Genomic DNA, 17,550 nt, shown 5'->3' on the forward strand with positions numbered 1-17,550 from the left:
TCAGGACCTTCCAGAGTTTGCTCTGACAGGACTGGGTTCTCCCAACAGTAGCATTCCCCAGTTGGTAGTCATGTGTTCTCCTTTGGGTGAGCCTGATTGCTCTCCCCCTCACCCAATGTCTGTTCACCACAGTATGCCCACATCTAACACAGTGACTTTTGTGGATGCTCATTAACTATTGGGTGACTAAATGAAAACAAAAGGAAGGAAAGAAGGAAAGAAGAAATGAATCATAGGGATCTAGAGGAAGGCAAGGGTTGGATTAATACCTTCTGAAATTCTAGTTTCACTCCTGGTAGTGGCAGAGGACATGTCCCCACTTCAGTTTGGGATGTGCTATTTTTCCCTGTCATATATACCTGCCACTGGGTGGGGTGACCCTGGTTAATACACAGGAGCAAGAACCATCATTACTTCAAGTTGACTGTAATCTGAAGATCTTCAAAAACCTTTTGTGATCTCATAGTTCAGGCCTTTTCTCCAGCTCAGCAGAAAATCCCCTCACTAACCCAGTGCAGTTGGTAGCTCCCTTGGGCTCCATGGGCCAGTGAAGTTTGGGTGAGGTGAGGCTTGCAGGCACTGGGAAAGCCTCTCTGGCTTTCCTGCTCTACTTTCCTCCCAGGACTTTACACACCTATCCTCTGACGCTGAATGGCAGCCAAATATTCGTATCCCACGTATAGCTTGGCGTCCATCTTAGGAGGGACTCTTAAAAACCCATCGGTATCATCTGTAAACAGCAAGTCCTTCCCATGAGGAGAGGCAAAGAGCTGGAATTCTGTCGACTTGTCTTTTCCAAAATGTTCCTGTTCAAAGGATAAAAGAAACAGAGAAGGAGGGAAGCTGGCATAGCAAGGGAAAGGGAAAACAAACCCAAAACCAGACAAGGAAAACTGGAAGAGAGAAAATATGAACACTCGAGAGCTAAGACAAAGCACCCAGCCCACCAAAACCCCTGTGGTTCCCAGGGTTCTCCTGCCTCTCTCCAGGGAATGCTTTACCCAAATCCCAGCTAGTTGGCCATAAGCAGCTTCACGGAAACAGCCAGGGGCTGTTCCCCGAGTTCCACACCAAGAGGTATGGTTGCCATGTGCCAGGCAGCTGCCCTTCTCCAGTGGCATATTCCCACAGGGCAGGCAGTGAAGTCTGCCTCACTCCTGGCCAGCCGACTGTCCCAAGTAGCTCTGGTGGCCTTCATCCCAGAACGGCTGGTGGTCCAACACCTGCCACTGAGCCTGGAGGTCAGGAGTCCTGGGCTCCTCTCTAACCTCAGGCCTACCACTGAAGGACCAGCTGGGAACTTTCTGGCCTCCAAAAAATGGAAGGGCCCTTTGTCTACAACTCCCACTAACTGGCCCAAAGCCATTCATGACTATAGCACCTATCCCCAAGTTCTTTCCAATGTCTGTCTGCTTTTTGCTTTTGTGGTGGCTCTACGTGAAATGTCACCTGCTGCCCTCCCTGGCAAATACCCCCCTTCCTAGGGGTACGCACAGCTTTCTTCCCAGGGCTCAAGAATCTTCCTAGATATACCCTGCAACTCAGTTCCTGTCCTCTACAAAGTACACAATCCATGTGCCCAAGGTTGGACCATTTCATCTGGTGATAATTTGTATGTGTACTCATCATGTCCCCCACACGTCTGGAAGCAACTCAAGGGCAAGTCCCTGTCCACTTCATCTCTGAATCCCCAGTGCTGAGCAGAGAGCACTAATAGAGAAGGGACAGGGAATGAATGACGGCTGTCCAGGAGAGGCCGCCACCAACACCAGACAGAGACAATGCTCATGGCCAGGGAACCTGCCACTGAGGGAAGTGAGGAGGGCAGGATCACATGCCAGTAAGATAATAGGGGAACACTCCATGGAGGAGGGGCATCTACCCCACATCCTGAGGACCCCTTTAGAACTGAAAAGAAAAAAATGGAGCAATGAGGCACTTCTATGGAGTCTTTGGTCCATGGAGTCGATGACGCCAAGTGAGGGGTTCATGGCCTCTGCTGTCTATAACATACAGACTGAGCGGTTTCTCAGTGAAGCAGATAATGTATGACATGGTTCCTGTCTGATACCCAAAAGAACTTTCAGAGTGGCTAGAAGGGAATGTAAGAAAATGCCCCAAATCTAAGCAGGGACCCCTCCATACACACACAAAGTAGGAAGTGAGGATGGAGGGTGGGAATACCTGAGCCTGGTTGAGAACCTCCCAGATCAAGTCGTCTTTGCCCCCCACGTTTCGAGCCACGACGGCATGAGAAGGGAAAAGGCCCAGGTTGCACTCCCTGTATTTATCCACAGGCATCCGGCTGTTGTCCAGGCAGAGCAACTCATACCGGTCACGGTCAGTCCTGTTTGCCAGGTTCTCTGCAGGAGGAAAGCCCAGATGAGCCGACTGCAGGCAGAACCATGAGCTGTGGTCCCTGCTGCTCCCTGAATCACAGACTGTTTGACCTTGTTGTAATAACTTTCTAGGCCCTGCTCCTGCCCAGGTGCCACTTAAGCAAGCCAAAATCTAGATGACTTTTGTGTTCTTATAAATGCTCCACTTGACCAGAAGCAAAGTATATTCAGTCAGCCAGTCCCCAAACACAAAGCCAACTCTGGGCCTCTCACCCCAGACAAGGTTGACTGTGTGGCCCCAGCCAATCAGATTCTTTGTGTTTGTCTCTTCCTCTTCTTTGTCCTATAGAAGCTCCCTGCCTTCTGCCCCATTTTGCAGTTCTCCAAAACGAGACTGTCCACTTCGTGATATGTTCAAGTTTGTTTGTATCACCTAATTTGTCTCCTTTAATAACTTTTTTTAACAACCCAAAGAGACTGAAAGAGAATCTTTTCCAAATACGTTTTATACCTATGAGGAACCCGAGGCCTCAGGAGGCAAAATGACTGGTTCTTACTGCAGATAGACACGAGGCTGGGGAGGCACGCTTGCCCAGGTCCCTTCCAAGTATCCCCACATATCTGTAACTCTGCTGATATGGATGATGATAGCAAATATTTTCTAAGCATTCACAGCACAGCAAAGATTGTGGCCTTTTCTCCAGCACAGCAGAAAATCCCCTCATAGCAACCAGGGGAGGCCAGTAATAGGTTGATCCCATTCTAGAGATGAGGAGACTTAGACTCAGAGACTGAAAGTGATTTGTCAGCCAGTGTGAGGCTGATGCATCGCCATGTTAGGACAGCCCAGGTCCCCCTACTACAGTGGCACTACCCCCCTGGAGGCAGAGCTTGCTGGGGAAAGCTGGGGGAAGAGTTGAAGGAGGCCTAGAGGCCCAGTCAGCGTACTCTATAGGTACAAAGAAGACCAGAAAACCTTGTGAGGAAAACAGGCTCTTTGGTTCCCCTGGTCTAGGTATTCAAAGGTATTCTGGGTTGAATTGTGTCCCCCCAAAATTCCCATGTTGAAATCTGAATCCCCAGTACCTCAGAATGTTGCCTTACTTGGAAAAGAGTCATTGCAGATGTCATTAACTAAGATGAGGTCATACTAGAGTAGTGTGGGCCCCTAATCCAGTATGACTGGCGTCCTGACACAAACGACACACACACAGGGAGAATGCCATGTGAAGGGAAAGAGGTAGAGTGAGGTGATGTGACTACAAGCCAACAGATACTAAAGATGGCCGGCAAACCACCAGAAACCAGGGGAGAAGCAAGGAACCTCCAGAAGGAACCAACCCTACCGACACCTTGATCTTGAACTTCTAGCCTCTTGAACTGTGAGACAAATTGCTGTTGCTTAAGGCACCCAGTTTGTGGTACTTCGTTATCGCAGCCCTAGCAAACTCATAGAGGTTTGTGGGGTTCATATATTCTCATACTGAAAGAGAAGGAGTACAATTAGAGTTCTTGTGAATGGTTACAAGTTTAGTTATGTATGTTGTAGAGAAAATACTCTTTAAGTCTTTACATTGAAAGAAAAAATTTAAATGATTTAGTAATGTCAGATTTAAATTAAAAGAATCGATATGATTTCCTAGCTTCAGAAAGAAAGAACTTCTCGACATCAGTCACTCGGGGGGCCAGTGGTGGAAGTAGCTCCCCACCAACACTCGTTTGCACCCCAAAAGCCTGGTGGGTAGTCATAAACTGCCACTTAAAAGGCAGTGAGTGATCTTATATATTAGCGGACAAGTGACTTTCAGCAAAAATAAACCAGGACGTTCTGGGACAACCTGGTGTTTTCAGAAAGTGAAGATGTTTTCAAACACATCAGGGTGAGTGTTAGAAGATGCTGCCCACTGGCAACGTAACTGCACTCACTGGAGCGACCAGAAGAAACAAGGACAAGGATCTGGAACAACTCAATTCTGGGAGATGAAACCTCTAGATGACCCCACTAATTAAATGTACTGATAATAAGACAGTCCTCGATTGCCAAAATGCTAACAAACCAGGTCAGTGTGTAATAATGAAGGAACAGTGAATTGTGAATGGCTGAACAAGGGAACAAAGGACACCGAGCTCCTATTTCATGCTAGAAAAAGACACTAGGTTGTAAGGAACTAAGGCCCATTAAAAAAAAAAAAAAAAGTGATGACTTTAAATTTCCCTTGAGGTAGCAGACATTTATCTCAAAAATGAACCTAGCATACTGAATATACATTTGGTTTAAACATCTTGAGTGATACAAGTGTATTCTGTATCTGACAGAAATTTAATTGGTTACAAAATAAAACCCAAATTCTGTAACTTCAACTTGTCTGAGATTTATGTTTTTTCTTTCTTTCTGATAAATTGGCCAAAACTCTTGAAAGGTTTTTTTAAAAAAAAAAAAAGAAATATATTTTTGTCCACAGTAATAATGCTTTTGCAACACATCTAATTGTAGATATGCTAATAAGTTCTGAAATCATTATAATTTGTTTGTTTAAGGTATTTATAGGATTTAGGAACCATTTACAATGAAGCATTCAGGAGAGTGTGATTACATTTGAAATGGATATTGCAGTGGCTAAGAGAATTGAATTATTAAAACTTGTCTCATTTTATTAATTGGTAAATACTCTTTAAATGTTCAGAAAATTTGTTTAGTAGATTTACAGACTGAACAAATTGAACACTAAACAAAGTACGAATAACAGAAATGGTTTTTGTACAGAAGCTCTCCTTTTTTTCTTTTTTAATCTTGCCATTAGTGGATGTAGTATGTTATTTGAGGAGACTAGTAGTTCAGAAACTCTCCCATTTCATTAACGGTCTTGTCATCACCCATCTCTAGATGTAAGGAAACCGTCAGGCAGGAACCAGTTGCCCTGGCCAGTATGGTTCACGTGATTCTTCCTCCATCCAGCACTTACCAAACACTGTCATATGCCTCACGAAGGCCACATCCCCTACACCATCCTGCAGACACCTGAGGAACAGGACAGCAGGCGTCAGGCCAATCCCCATGATTTGAGCTCACCCCTGCCCCATGCAACCCCTCTAAGGCTCTGCCCTGACCACTGGCTCACAGGGATTTGCCCACAGTTGCCCAGGCTTCAGTGTGTCCTCAGAGGCCATGGCCCTATCTGAGGGGCCTTTGTACTCCCACAGCCAACCTGGGTCTGAAGCAGGCAGGAGCTCTGTAAATCACAACCCAGGTAACTGTAGGGAGGGATGATGTGAGGGCAAGACCCTCACCTTCCCCTTCAAAGGCAACCTAAAGTGACTGGGTTTTGGGTTGGTTTGTTTGTTTCTTTCTTTTAATAAAGCCTAATACAGAGGATAAAAACTTAGGATAGCCTTGGATTCCTGGACAGTTTTGTTCTGGTTTTGAGCAGTAGCCTTGTCTCTTACAGACATGGAGAGGTGCCTGCAGGGGGCTGAGAGGGAGGTGGAGAGAGGCAGGCACATGTTCACGACACAGGGAGATGCTCAGGGAGAAAGAAGCAAGCTGGGGAGGTCCTGGCCTTTGGCCCAGCTGGAAGCCCAAGCCTGTGTCTGTGAATCCCAGAGTCCCAGATACAGTTTTGTCCCTTCAGCCCTCCTTGGTCCAGGAAGGTAACATACAGACCCTAGGCTGTAGGGAGAGAAGAGGGGCTCCCACACAGAAGACTGTTCCTCAGGATGGTTAGGAGTGAGGGCAGGCCACGGGAGGCACTCAGGACCCTGGGTTTCACACTGACACCCTAGGTGGTCTGGGCAGGCCCTGTCCACTCCCTGTACCTTAGTTTCCCTGCCATCAGAGTGAGGAGGAGTGGGGGATTGGGGGGTGTCCCCACTCACTTGAAGGCGCCTGTGTAGCCGAAGTATGGTTCCTGGAAGGAGCAGGCACACTTGTTTGTCCCTTTCCCTGCACACAGTTGACACAGCTTGGGGAACGCCTCCCTGTTCGCACAGGGTACACAGCTGCCGGAGAAGAACTGGGCCATTTCTGCTGTGGCTGCTTAACACAGACATAAGGACCTCAGGGCACGAACCGGCAGGGGCCTCCAGGTTGCACATGTGTGTGAGTGAGTGGCCCTATGTGAGAGCCCGTGAGTCTGCGCACATTTCCCAGGACCATCCTGAGGAAGCGGATGAGCAGAGGTGGCCGACAGTGCCCGTGGCTGAGGAAGTGGACGGCCCGGGGTCCCCATGTGTTCAGGTATCACACTAATGTGTGGGCCTGGGGCTCCAGCCCACCAGATGCTTCCTAGCTTGTCCACTCGAGACACGAGGGCGGCTGACCTACACGGAACCAGGCTGCAACCCCAGGGCCACTCACCTTGTTAACTCACCACGGAGGCTCTAAGTGCGGCAGGCAGAACCCCAGACACTGCGGGAACTCCGACCATCCTTCCTTACCTCAGGACATGGTCCCATCCACTCCTCTCCCCTTTGGGTCCAGGGGCTGTGGTAGTTTGTGGGGATTTCTCTTCCGGGAATCCATGGGAGGGGGTTGGGATAACTTGCCCGGCGGTGGGTAAGGGGGTGTGCCACCAGCCACCTCACAAGCTTTCACACAGACAGCCAGCAGTGTCTGACATTGAGGCGAGGGAGGCCCCAAGAGAGGGCACACAGAGTCAGAGCTGTGGCCCAGGCTATAGCACTCCACCTGACCCCAGCAGCCCCCTGCCCTATTACAGGCAAAACATGAATGCTGCAGGGTCGGCAGGCCTCAAAAGCACAGAAGGATTTGGCCATCATCTTCCAAGGGCTAAAGGGGCTCCCTAGGCTCGCTTGGCTCATCATAACTGAACAAGAAGTACACACACACACAAATCATGGCTCCAGGCCACTCCTCTCTTCTTGCCCCCATCCCAAGCCCTTACCCCAGGCACAAAGGCCTGACTGCTGGTGGTATGGCTATAATCCCTAGTGAGCCTTCCTGGGAAGCCAGAGGGAGTGCCTGTTTGTCGTGAGCCTAAGCGACCTTCCCTGCCAAGCCGAACCACCGGGGTTACAATGAGTATGGGGCTGTCGGGCGCTCAGAGACCAAGGTACCTGTGCTGAGAGAAGACTCAGCTGCCAGTTCCCAGGGCTTGCTGCTGCAGCAAACCCAGCTAACCACATTTAAAGCAGGTTGTCCTCACCCCATCTTGCAGTTCATGAAACTGATACACCTGATAGTGATTGTATGGCCCCACTACAATCCCTGTGGGCGACTGGAGTAGGAGTCCTGCCTGAGGGCACCCAGCCTTAGCCAGCTTACCTTCTTCAACAGAGCCAGAAGGAAAAAGTATCTGGATGGGGATGTACCACCCAGCCGACCATCCTAGGCCCGTGTGGCAGGACCTCTTGCCTTGGAGCTGTTTCAGCTGGAAGTCGCTGCCCTTCTCCACCACGGCCACAGCATAATGGGAGGTGTGTGGATCTGCAAAGGAGCAGAGAGAAAGAAGGGCTAAAGGAAGATACCACATTGTCACTAGCTCATCTTCCAGAGTGTGCGCAACGGGCAACTTTAGGGAATCCTAGGATCTCCACCATTCCCTGGTGAACAGGTAGAAAAGGAAAAGAAAAAAGCCTTTGATTAACGGGGGGGGGGGCTTTTCAAGGCAATAAACACTAGTGTCTTTCTGCCAGCCCCTCCAAGCCAGTAGAGACATGGGGGTGGGGGCCACCAACTATTACAGGGCCTACAGGGCTTTCTCAGGGAGATCTTCAGCTCCCAGTCATTGTGATGTTACTCTGTCTCTCCAAAGGCTTTTCTCCCTTCTCTGCTTCTCCGTCTGCAGCCCAGACACAATGGTGAAGGCCTGAGAGGACGGATGCAGGGGAGACCCCAGGATTTTGCCAGGGCTCTGCAAGTTGGAGTCTGATGGAGGTGGGCTGTGCTCACACACACACTGATGACACTAATGGACAAGTATGGAGAGGAGGCAAAGCCTTATTCTTCACCCCCCCTCCCCCCGCAAACCTCTCTTCATGGCATTCACAGACCCATGTTCTGTAGCAGCTGCAGGGGACTCAGCACAGGGAAGAGCCTGTCCAGGTCTGTGTGTCTCCAGAAATGGGCCTTCCAATGGTGCAGCCCCACTGGGTAGGCAATGGACCCCAGACAGCCCTGCCCCCCTCTTATCTAGCAGCACCAAGTGTACTTCCACCCAGATGCACACAGTTCACAGCTTCCCAGGGAGAGTCAACATTCCAGCCCTTGTGGGGCAGTGTAGATGACAGCTTCCTTCGATCCAAAGAGCTCCAGCAATTCTGTTCCCTTCAGGTGCAATGTTGACAGAGACCCTGACTTCTCCCTGATGGCTGCAGTGTCAAATCAGAGACCTGGGGCCCCAGGGAGAACGCACCAATTTTTGATCCATGGAATTCTGCCACGACAGGCTTCAGGTTGAAGGGGGGCAGGCTCGCTTCAAGCACAAAACCTGCTTCGAGGGTCACAGCATCTGCTTCGTTTGCCTGAAAGAGAAGAGACCAGACCATGAAGGGAGCCCCTAACCTAGCCCTCTGCCAGGGATGTTTGACCCATAGATACTTGCATGGGTCAGACCTCCTTCCCTCCCCAGCGTTTGCTCAAAGGTCACCTTCTCATCGAGGCTCTCTACAACCATATCTTAAAACTTCATGCATGAATGCTGGACCCCCCTTTGTTTTTTCCTTAGCGCTTATCAACCACCTGACAAACTTTCATTGTTTACAGCTTGCCTTCCTCTTTGGAATGTAAGCTCCACCAAGGTGGGGACACGTGTGTGTGTGTGTGTGTGTGTGTGTGTGTGTGTGTTTCCTTCTAAGGTTCCTACTGTACCCACAGAAGCACCTTCTACAGGTAAGTGTTCAATAAACATTTGCTGGATAAGTGAATGAGTGAATTGTCAAATATTTCTATCCATAAGAAGTCATGGTTTGCACTCACACATCTGGATTCCCTCTTCAAGTATGTTAGTCAGCCCAGCATTCCTTCCTTCTTGTGAGAAGCAGCAACCTCACAGCCTTTTCTCAGAAATGAGATTGGATCATTTCTCAACCCATCATGGAAATCATTTTTTAAATTCATTTATTAATTGACGGTTGAAGTAACTAGGCTTTTTCTGAATTTAGTGTTGCATTTCTATATACTTGCCTCCTTTTTCCCCATCCCATCTTTTTATTACACATGTATTCACACTTATGTATTTACATATGTATGTACTATATATAATTAATACTCTGTTGGTTGCGTGTATCAGAACCCAACTTAAATTAATTTGAGAAAAGGAAGGAGTTAGTATAAAGGTAAAAGGACAAGAAGGCCACTGGGCCTAGTGAACACCATCAAGGTCAGAAGCAATTACAGGGGCGCCTGGGTGGCTCAGTTGGTTAAGCGACTGCCTTCGGCTCAGGTCATGATCCTGGAGTCCCTGGATCGAGTCCCGCATCGGGCTCCCTGCTCGGCAGGGAGTCTGCTTCTCTCTCTGACCCTCCCCCCTCTCATGTGCTCTCTCTCTATCTCATTCTCTCTCTCTCAAATAAATAAATAAAATCTTAAAAAAAAAAAAAAAAAAAAAAGAAGCAATTACAGACATGGGTTTCAGTTCACACCCATGGGCTCCAGGTTGAGACTGAGGTTCTAGATTGTTCTTGCTCTTCCCCCACTCTACATACATCTTCCCTTCCTGGCAGCCTCCTCCTCAAGCTCCAAGAGCAGATGCAAAGACAGTACTGTTATAGAGAAGTTTAACCTGCTCCCACGATTGTGGAAGGTCAAATTCTTGTAACAAATCATTCTCCATGAATTAGAGAAAAATAAATAAATAAAAGTTTGTATGCATATTTATGACTCTTACTGAATATTTCCAAATTGTTTTCCAGAAATGACATAATTTATCATTTATAATGCCAATAGCAATGTATCCTAATGTCACAGAAACCTACCAGAAAGAAATGCTATCATTTAAGAGATGTTATTACATTTCTAGGTATAAACTGTTACTTTAAGAAATGGCTTTATTTGCATTTGATTATTAAAAAGGATGAACACTTTTCCTTTATGGTTTATATTATTTATTAGTTACAATTTCTTTTCTGTGAATGGTTTGTGTATAGCTTGATATTCTTAAGCATTTCTTATAAATTTAAATGCCATCTTTATCTAGTTTTTGCACTATGGTGTTTTGTCATAGCTGAGGTGAATATATTTTTAGATGCTTAAGGCTTTAAAAAATTTTTTGTCAGAGATTTATAATTTTTCATTTCCAAATTTATCTACCTCTGCAATTTATCTTGTGATGTCTATCTATATTAGTTAAATTGAGTCAAACTGAAAGCTTGTTTTGGTATATGGATTAAACATTTCACTTGTTTTTTTTGCTAAATAGTTACCCAGTTGTCCAACTAAAGAATCTTTTCTCAGCCATTTGTTTAGAAAGTTTGCCTTATCATACATATCTATGTAAATCTACATGTATCTTACCTAAATTTATTAAACCTAGGGCCCTAGTGCCCTGATGTTGGATATCGATCATAGTTGACATCTGTATCATATCACATAGACAAGTAGATGGATGAATGTATGTAACTAAATGTGTGAATTTTGTTCTCTTCCACATCTCTTACATCTACACTAGGACCCTGGTCTCTGTAACACTGCTATTTTTATATTTTATAGTTTCAGGGAGGCCTCAGCCACTCCCTTGCTAATTTTCTTTTTGATAATACTATTTATATTCTCATCCATGTGCTTTTTCTTAGGATTTTATAATTATTTAATTGCTTCTTTTTAAAAAGACTGTATTTTGATGAAAATTATATTAAACTTATTCTTTGGGAAAATATGCAAGTATATGATATTTAGTCTTCCCATTTAGGAATATGGCATATGTTTTAATTCATTAATAAATATTGTTCATTTGTTCTAGACTTTTGTATTATAACAATCTTGCAGATCTCTCCTATGATTTTTTCCCTGAAATGTTTTTCTACTATATTATAGAATATATTATAGTATAATAGAATTACAGTATATTGTTTTAAATGAAAATAAGTCACAATTTTGGGCAATTTTCCCCCAACTAATGACCATTGATACACAACAATGACATTGTGATATGTTTATCTTTTGCCAAACTAATTTATTCATTAATAAATAATTATAGTAATATTTTTCCTGACCCCATTGTACATTCCAGGCATGCGATCATCTGAAAATATTGATATTTTATTTGTGTCTTTCTATATCATATGCATTTTGTATCTTATTGCATTACTGGGAAATTCCAAAAACAATGTTAAGTAATAACGGTAACACTATAGCTTCTTGTTTATTTCTGACTCTTTATGGATTTCCAGTGCAATTCTGGCTTTGCTTTATGGCAGGCATTTTTACTGAATCCTTCTTTATTAGTCATTTAATTACTATTACTGTTTTTACTATTAATGAATGTTGAGCACCTATATTTTTCTCTACACACAGTCCCTGTACTTTCAGGTCTTCAGCTTATTTCTTTCTCGTCTAAAGCATTGCCTAGTTCCTGTGGGAAGAAAGTTGTTCTGAAGCAATAAACAATAACAAGCACAGGAAAAGGAAGTATAGATTTTCTTCCACTCTCCTGTAGGCAGCTGCAACTTACCATAATGGCCTTGATACATTCGAGGTGAGAGGTTCTCTTCACACAGGTGACGTGAGGACCATCCGCTGGAAGGACTCTTTTCATATTGTCACTGAAACTGGAGCACTTACTGGCCTCATGATCTGAGATGGTGCACCATCTCACAGTTTTCCCAGGGACAGCCAGACACAGCCCTAGGGGACAGAGGCCAGAGGTGTAAGGGACCCACAGCACTCATCTTTCTTTGCTGGTAGAAGAGGTGAAAGGTAAAGGGTTGGCTGAGTAGGACAGACAAAAATTGGGTTGGCTGCATGGCTCACATGAATTCTCAACTCCCATTTCTTTGATTGTGTCTTTCCCCTTGGAGAAAAAAAGCCAAAAGCATCCCCCAAAAGTCAAACACAGAATTATCATATGACCCAGAAATCCCACTCCTCAGTATAGATCCCAAAGAATTGGAAATGGGTACTCAAATACACGTACACAAATATTCATAGCAGCACTATTCACAATGGTCAAAAAAGGCAGAAACAACCCAAATGTACATCAATGGATGAGTGGATAAACAAAATATGGTATATCCAAACCATGAAATATTATTCTACCATAAAAACAATGAAGTACTGCTATATGCTACACATTGATGAACCTCAAAAATAATATGCTAAAGGAAAGAAGCCAGATATAAAAGGCTACACATTATATGATTCCACTTACATGAAATATCTAGAGTAGGTAAATCTATAGAGACAGAAAACAAACTGGTGGTTGCCAGGGGCTGGGGGAGAAGGGAATGGGTACTGACTGCTTAATGGGTACAGGATTTTCTTTTGGAATGATGAGACTATTTTGGAATTAGACAGAGATGGTAGTCGCACAACACTGTGAATAACTAAATGCCACTAAATTGTACACTTTTAAATAATTGATTTGATGTTAGTGAATGTCACCTCAGGAAAAATGATAAAAGAAACCTATAGGAAGGAATCTTGAGCCTACCGATTTAGTCTTTCTTTTGACATTGGATACTCTAACCTTACATGGCACTAATTGCTGGGGCATTAAAATCACTGCATGTTTATTTCACTGGCATTTTAAGCTATAGTAATAAGCATAGAGAATATTACAAAGGCAAAATGCTCTTTACAAATCTGTAGTATTTGAGCCAAAAGTTATTTTAAATAAAATCTAGAGGATGAAAGTTACAACAGTAGCAGGTCCTTGTTTTTGATGAAGTCCAGTATATTGAATTACCCAAGTCTGTCTGACTCCAAAATCTGTACTGCCTTTTAATTGTAAGTAGGAAATATCAACAGAAATGGGACAGGAGATGCCAAATTACCTTAGACAGAATCCCATACTAAAGACAGAATGAAAAATGGAGCCCCTCAACCCTATCTGAAAAAGTCTTCCATAGTAGAAGCCCAGGGAAGGGAGAGCAAGCTAGGGAATGGAACTCTAGAGGCCATGTGCCCTTGTGCAGAATAGAAACGTATGGAGTATTAGCTTACATTTGCCTTTGGAGCCTTTCAAAGCATGTTTACTCTGCTTGCTAATATAGATTGCTAAAACATTTTGTGCTTAGAAATAACTGGTAACAGTACAGACAATACAACTCTATAAATGAAAATAGCTTTGTAAGCTGGTTAAGTTATACAAAGAGCTACAGTATCCAGCTACAGTTTTTTAAGTTATACAAAGAGCTACTGTATCCAACTACAGTTTTTTTCTCTTTCAAAGGTATGCACTTTGGGGGAAAGTCTTTCTGAAAGTCTGTATTTTCAGTCACCACTGTGCTTATGTCCAAATGACTAAAACTAGTTTCTGCACTTCTAACTTCTTTTTTAAGTGTGAGTGTAAAACAGGGTGAATGAAGTTTGTATTGTAAGGGGAAAAGTGAAAGTCTTGTCAGAAACACAGTATTAAAACACAGAACTAACCAAAAGCAAAAAAGAAAAAAGAAATATACAACACAAAACAAAAAAACCAAAGGCAGGATGGACTTCTGCTTCCGCCTATGAAAGAGTAACTGATACGGGACTTGCCCTAGTACTTTAGACAACTTAAAAAAAAAAATGTGGAAAAAACATATAAAAAAGAGTTTTAAAATAGTGGACAATGGGCAAAAGAAAGCCAGAGTAGCAATAGTTACAAGGGACAAAATAGACTTGGAAACACAGCTGTAACAAGAGACAAAAAGGACACTATATAATAATAATGGGAACAATCCAAAAGAGCATATAACAATTATATATATTAATGCACCCAATACAGAAGCATCCAGATACATAGAACAGTTAATAACAAACATGAAAGAATGAATAGATAATATAATCATAGTAGGGGACTTTAACACCCCCCTTACATTGATGGAAAGATCATTCAAACAGAACATCAACAAGGAAACAGTGGCTTTAAAGGACACACTAAACCAGAAGGACTTAGTAGATATAATCAGAACATTCCATCCTAAAACAGAAGAGTACACATTCTTTTCAAGTGCACATGGAACATTCTCCAGGATAGATCACATATTAGCTCACAAAACAAAACAACAAATTCAAGAAGATCGAAGTCATACCATGTGTCTTTTCTGACCAAAATGCTATGAAACTAGAAATCAGCCACAGGAAAAAATCTGAAAAGACCACAAATACATCAAGTTAAAGCATACTACTAAACAATGAATGGGTCAACCAGGAAATAAAAGAAGAAATCAAAAAGTACATGGAAACAAGTGAAAATGAAAACACCACAGTCCAAAACCTCTGGGATGCAGCAAAAGTGGTTATAAGAGGGAAGTTGATATATTGCTATACAGGCCTACCTCAAGAAAGAAAAAATCTCAAATAAACAACCGAAACTTACACCTAAAGGAGCTAGAAAAAGAACAACAAACAAAACCAAAAACTAGCAGAAGGAACGAAATAATAAAGATTAGAGCAGAAATAAATGATGTAAAAACTAAAAAAAAGAACAGATCAATAAAACCAGGAGCTAGTTCTTTGGGGAAAACATTTTTAAAAATTCATAAACCTCTAACCAGACTTATCATGAAAAAAAGAGAAAGGACTCAAGCAAATAAAATCACAGATGAGAGAGAAAAATGACAACCAACACCACAGAAATACAACCATAAGAGAATATCACGAAAAACTATGGGACGCCTGGGTGGCTCAGTCAGTTAGGCAACTGCCTTCGGCTTGGGTCATGATCCCGGGGTCCTGGGATCAAGTTTCGCATCTGGCTCCTTGCCCAGCGGGGAGCCTGCTTCTCCCTCTGCCTGCTCTACCTGCCACTCCCCCTACTTGTGCTCTCTCAAATAAATGAAATCCAAAAAAAAAAAAAAAAGAAAAGAAAAACTATATATCAACAAATTGGACAACCTAGAAGAAATGGATAAATTCCTAGAAATGGATAACTACCAAAACTGAAACAGGAGGAAATAGAAAATTTGAACAGACTGATAACCAGCAAAGAAATTGAATCCATGATCAAAAAAACTCCCAACAAGGGGCGCCTGGGTGGCTCAGTCATTAAGCATCTGCCTTCAGCTCAGGTCATGATCTCAGGGTCCTGGGATTGAGCCCCGCATCAGCGGCTCCCTGCTCAGCGGGAAGCCTGCTTCTCCCTCTCCCACTCCTTCTGCTTGTGTTCCCTCTCTCGCTATAGCTCTCTCTGTCAAATAAATAAAATCTTAAAAAAAAAAAAACTCCCAACAAACAAAAGTCCAGGACCAGATGGCTTCACAGGTGAATTCTACCAAACAGTTAAAGAAGAGATACTACCTATTCTTCTGAAACTATTCCAAAAAATAGAAAAGGAAGGAAAACTTCCAAAGTCATTCTATGAGGCCAGCATTACCCTGATACCAAAACCAGATAGACACCACACACACAAAAAAAGAGTACAGGCCAATCCCTAATGAACATACATGCAAAAGTTCCCAATAAAATACTAGCAAACTGAATTCAACAATACATTAAAAAAACCATTCACCACGATCAAGTGGGATTTATTCCTGGGTTGCAAAGGTGGTTCAATACTTGCAAATCAATCTACATGAGATGATACATCATATCAACAAGAGAAAAGATAAAAACTATATGATCATTTCAATAGATACAGAAAAAGCATTTGACAAAGTACAACATCCATTCATTAAAAAAAAAAAAAAAAAAAAACACCTCAACAGGACACTTGGGTGGCTCAGTCAGTTAAGTATCTACCTTCAGGTCAGGTCATGATCCCAGGGTCCTGGGATCGAGTCCTGCATTGGGCTCCTTGCTCAGCAGGGAGCCTGCTTCTCCCTCTGCCTGCTGTTCCCCCTGCTTGTGTTCCTTCTCTCTCTCTCTGACACATAAATAAATAAAAATCTTAAGAAAAAAAGAAAAAAACCTCAACAAAGTAGGTTTAGAGGGAACATACTTCAACATAATAAAGGCCATTTATGAAAAACCCACAGCTAACATCATCCTTAATGGGGAAAAACAGAGCTTTTTCACTAAGGTCAGGAACAAGACCAGGATGTCCACTCTCATGACTTTTATTCAACATAGTACTGGAAGTCCTAGCCACAGCAATCAGACAGCAAAAAGAAATAGAAGTCTTCGAAATTGGTAAGGAAGAAGTAAAACTGTCACTATTTGCAGATGACATGATACTATATATACAAAACCCTAAAGCTTCTGCTAAAAAAACTGCTAGAACTGGTAAACAAATTCAGTAAAGTCATAGGATACAAAATCAATGTACAGAAATCTGCTGCATTTCTATACACCAATAATGAAGCAGCAGAAAGAGAAATTAGGAAAACAGTCCCATTTACAACTGCACCCAAAATAATAAGATACCTAGGAATATACCTAACCAAAAAGGTGAAAGACCTGTACTCTGAAAACTATAAAACACTGATTACAGAAATTGAAGATGACACAAAGAAATGGAAAGACATCAACACTCATGGATTGGAAGAACAAATATTGTTAAAATGTCTGCACTGCCCAAAGCAATCTACACATTTAATGCAATCCCTATCAAAATACCAACAGCATTTTTCACAGAACTAGAACAAACAATCCTAAAATTTGTATGGAACCACAAAAGATCCCCAGTAGCCAAAGCATCTTGAGAAAGAAAAGCAGAACTGGAGGCATCACAATTCTGGACTTCAAGTTATATTACAAAGTTGCAGTAATCAAAATAGTATGGTACTGGCACAAAAACAGACACATAGATCAATGGAACAGAATAGAAAACCTAGAAATAAACCCATAATTATATGGTCAATTAATCTTTGACAAAGCAGGAAAGAATATCCAACGGGAAAAAGACACTCTCTTTAACAAATGGTGTTGGGAAAACAGGACAGCAACATGCAAAAGAATGAAACTGGAGCACTTTCTTACACCATACACAAACATAATTTCAAAATGGATTAAAGACCTAAACATGAGACCTGAAACCATAAAAATCCGAGAAGAGAACACAAGCAGTAACTACTTTGACATCAGCCATAGGAACTTCTTTCTAGATATGTCTTCTGAGGCAAGGGAAACAAAAGCAAAAATACACTACTGAGACTATCAAAATAAAAAGCTTCTACA

At 43.0% G+C, this 17,550-nt stretch overlaps 1 protein-coding gene across 3 annotated transcripts in view; it reads right to left on the bottom strand.

The window, feature by feature from the left end:
* The window catches only part of LOC118526096 (inhibitor of carbonic anhydrase-like), a 40,612-nt gene that overhangs the window by 16,507 nt on the left and 6,555 nt on the right, over positions 1 to 17,550 (bottom strand). For 2 of the 3 annotated variants that reach the window (XM_078071674.1, XM_036077097.2), the window contains exons 2-8: positions 11,966 to 12,138; positions 8,711 to 8,819; positions 7,621 to 7,782; positions 6,213 to 6,372; positions 5,303 to 5,358; positions 2,185 to 2,363; positions 635 to 806 (exon numbers count right to left, since the gene is read on the bottom strand). In XM_078071674.1, the coding sequence (XP_077927800.1) occupies positions 635 to 806; positions 2,185 to 2,363; positions 5,303 to 5,358; positions 6,213 to 6,372; positions 7,621 to 7,782; positions 8,711 to 8,819; positions 11,966 to 12,138 (1,011 nt within the window). The remainder of the gene's footprint in view (positions 1 to 634; positions 807 to 2,184; positions 2,364 to 5,302; positions 5,359 to 6,212; positions 6,373 to 7,620; positions 7,783 to 8,710; positions 8,820 to 11,965; positions 12,139 to 17,550) is intronic. The other variant, XM_036077099.2, reaches the window with a different exon arrangement.

The sequence above is a fragment of the Halichoerus grypus genome, chromosome 1, assembly GCF_964656455.1.
Source record: "Halichoerus grypus chromosome 1, mHalGry1.hap1.1, whole genome shotgun sequence".
Taxonomy (NCBI): domain Eukaryota; kingdom Metazoa; phylum Chordata; class Mammalia; order Carnivora; family Phocidae; genus Halichoerus; species Halichoerus grypus.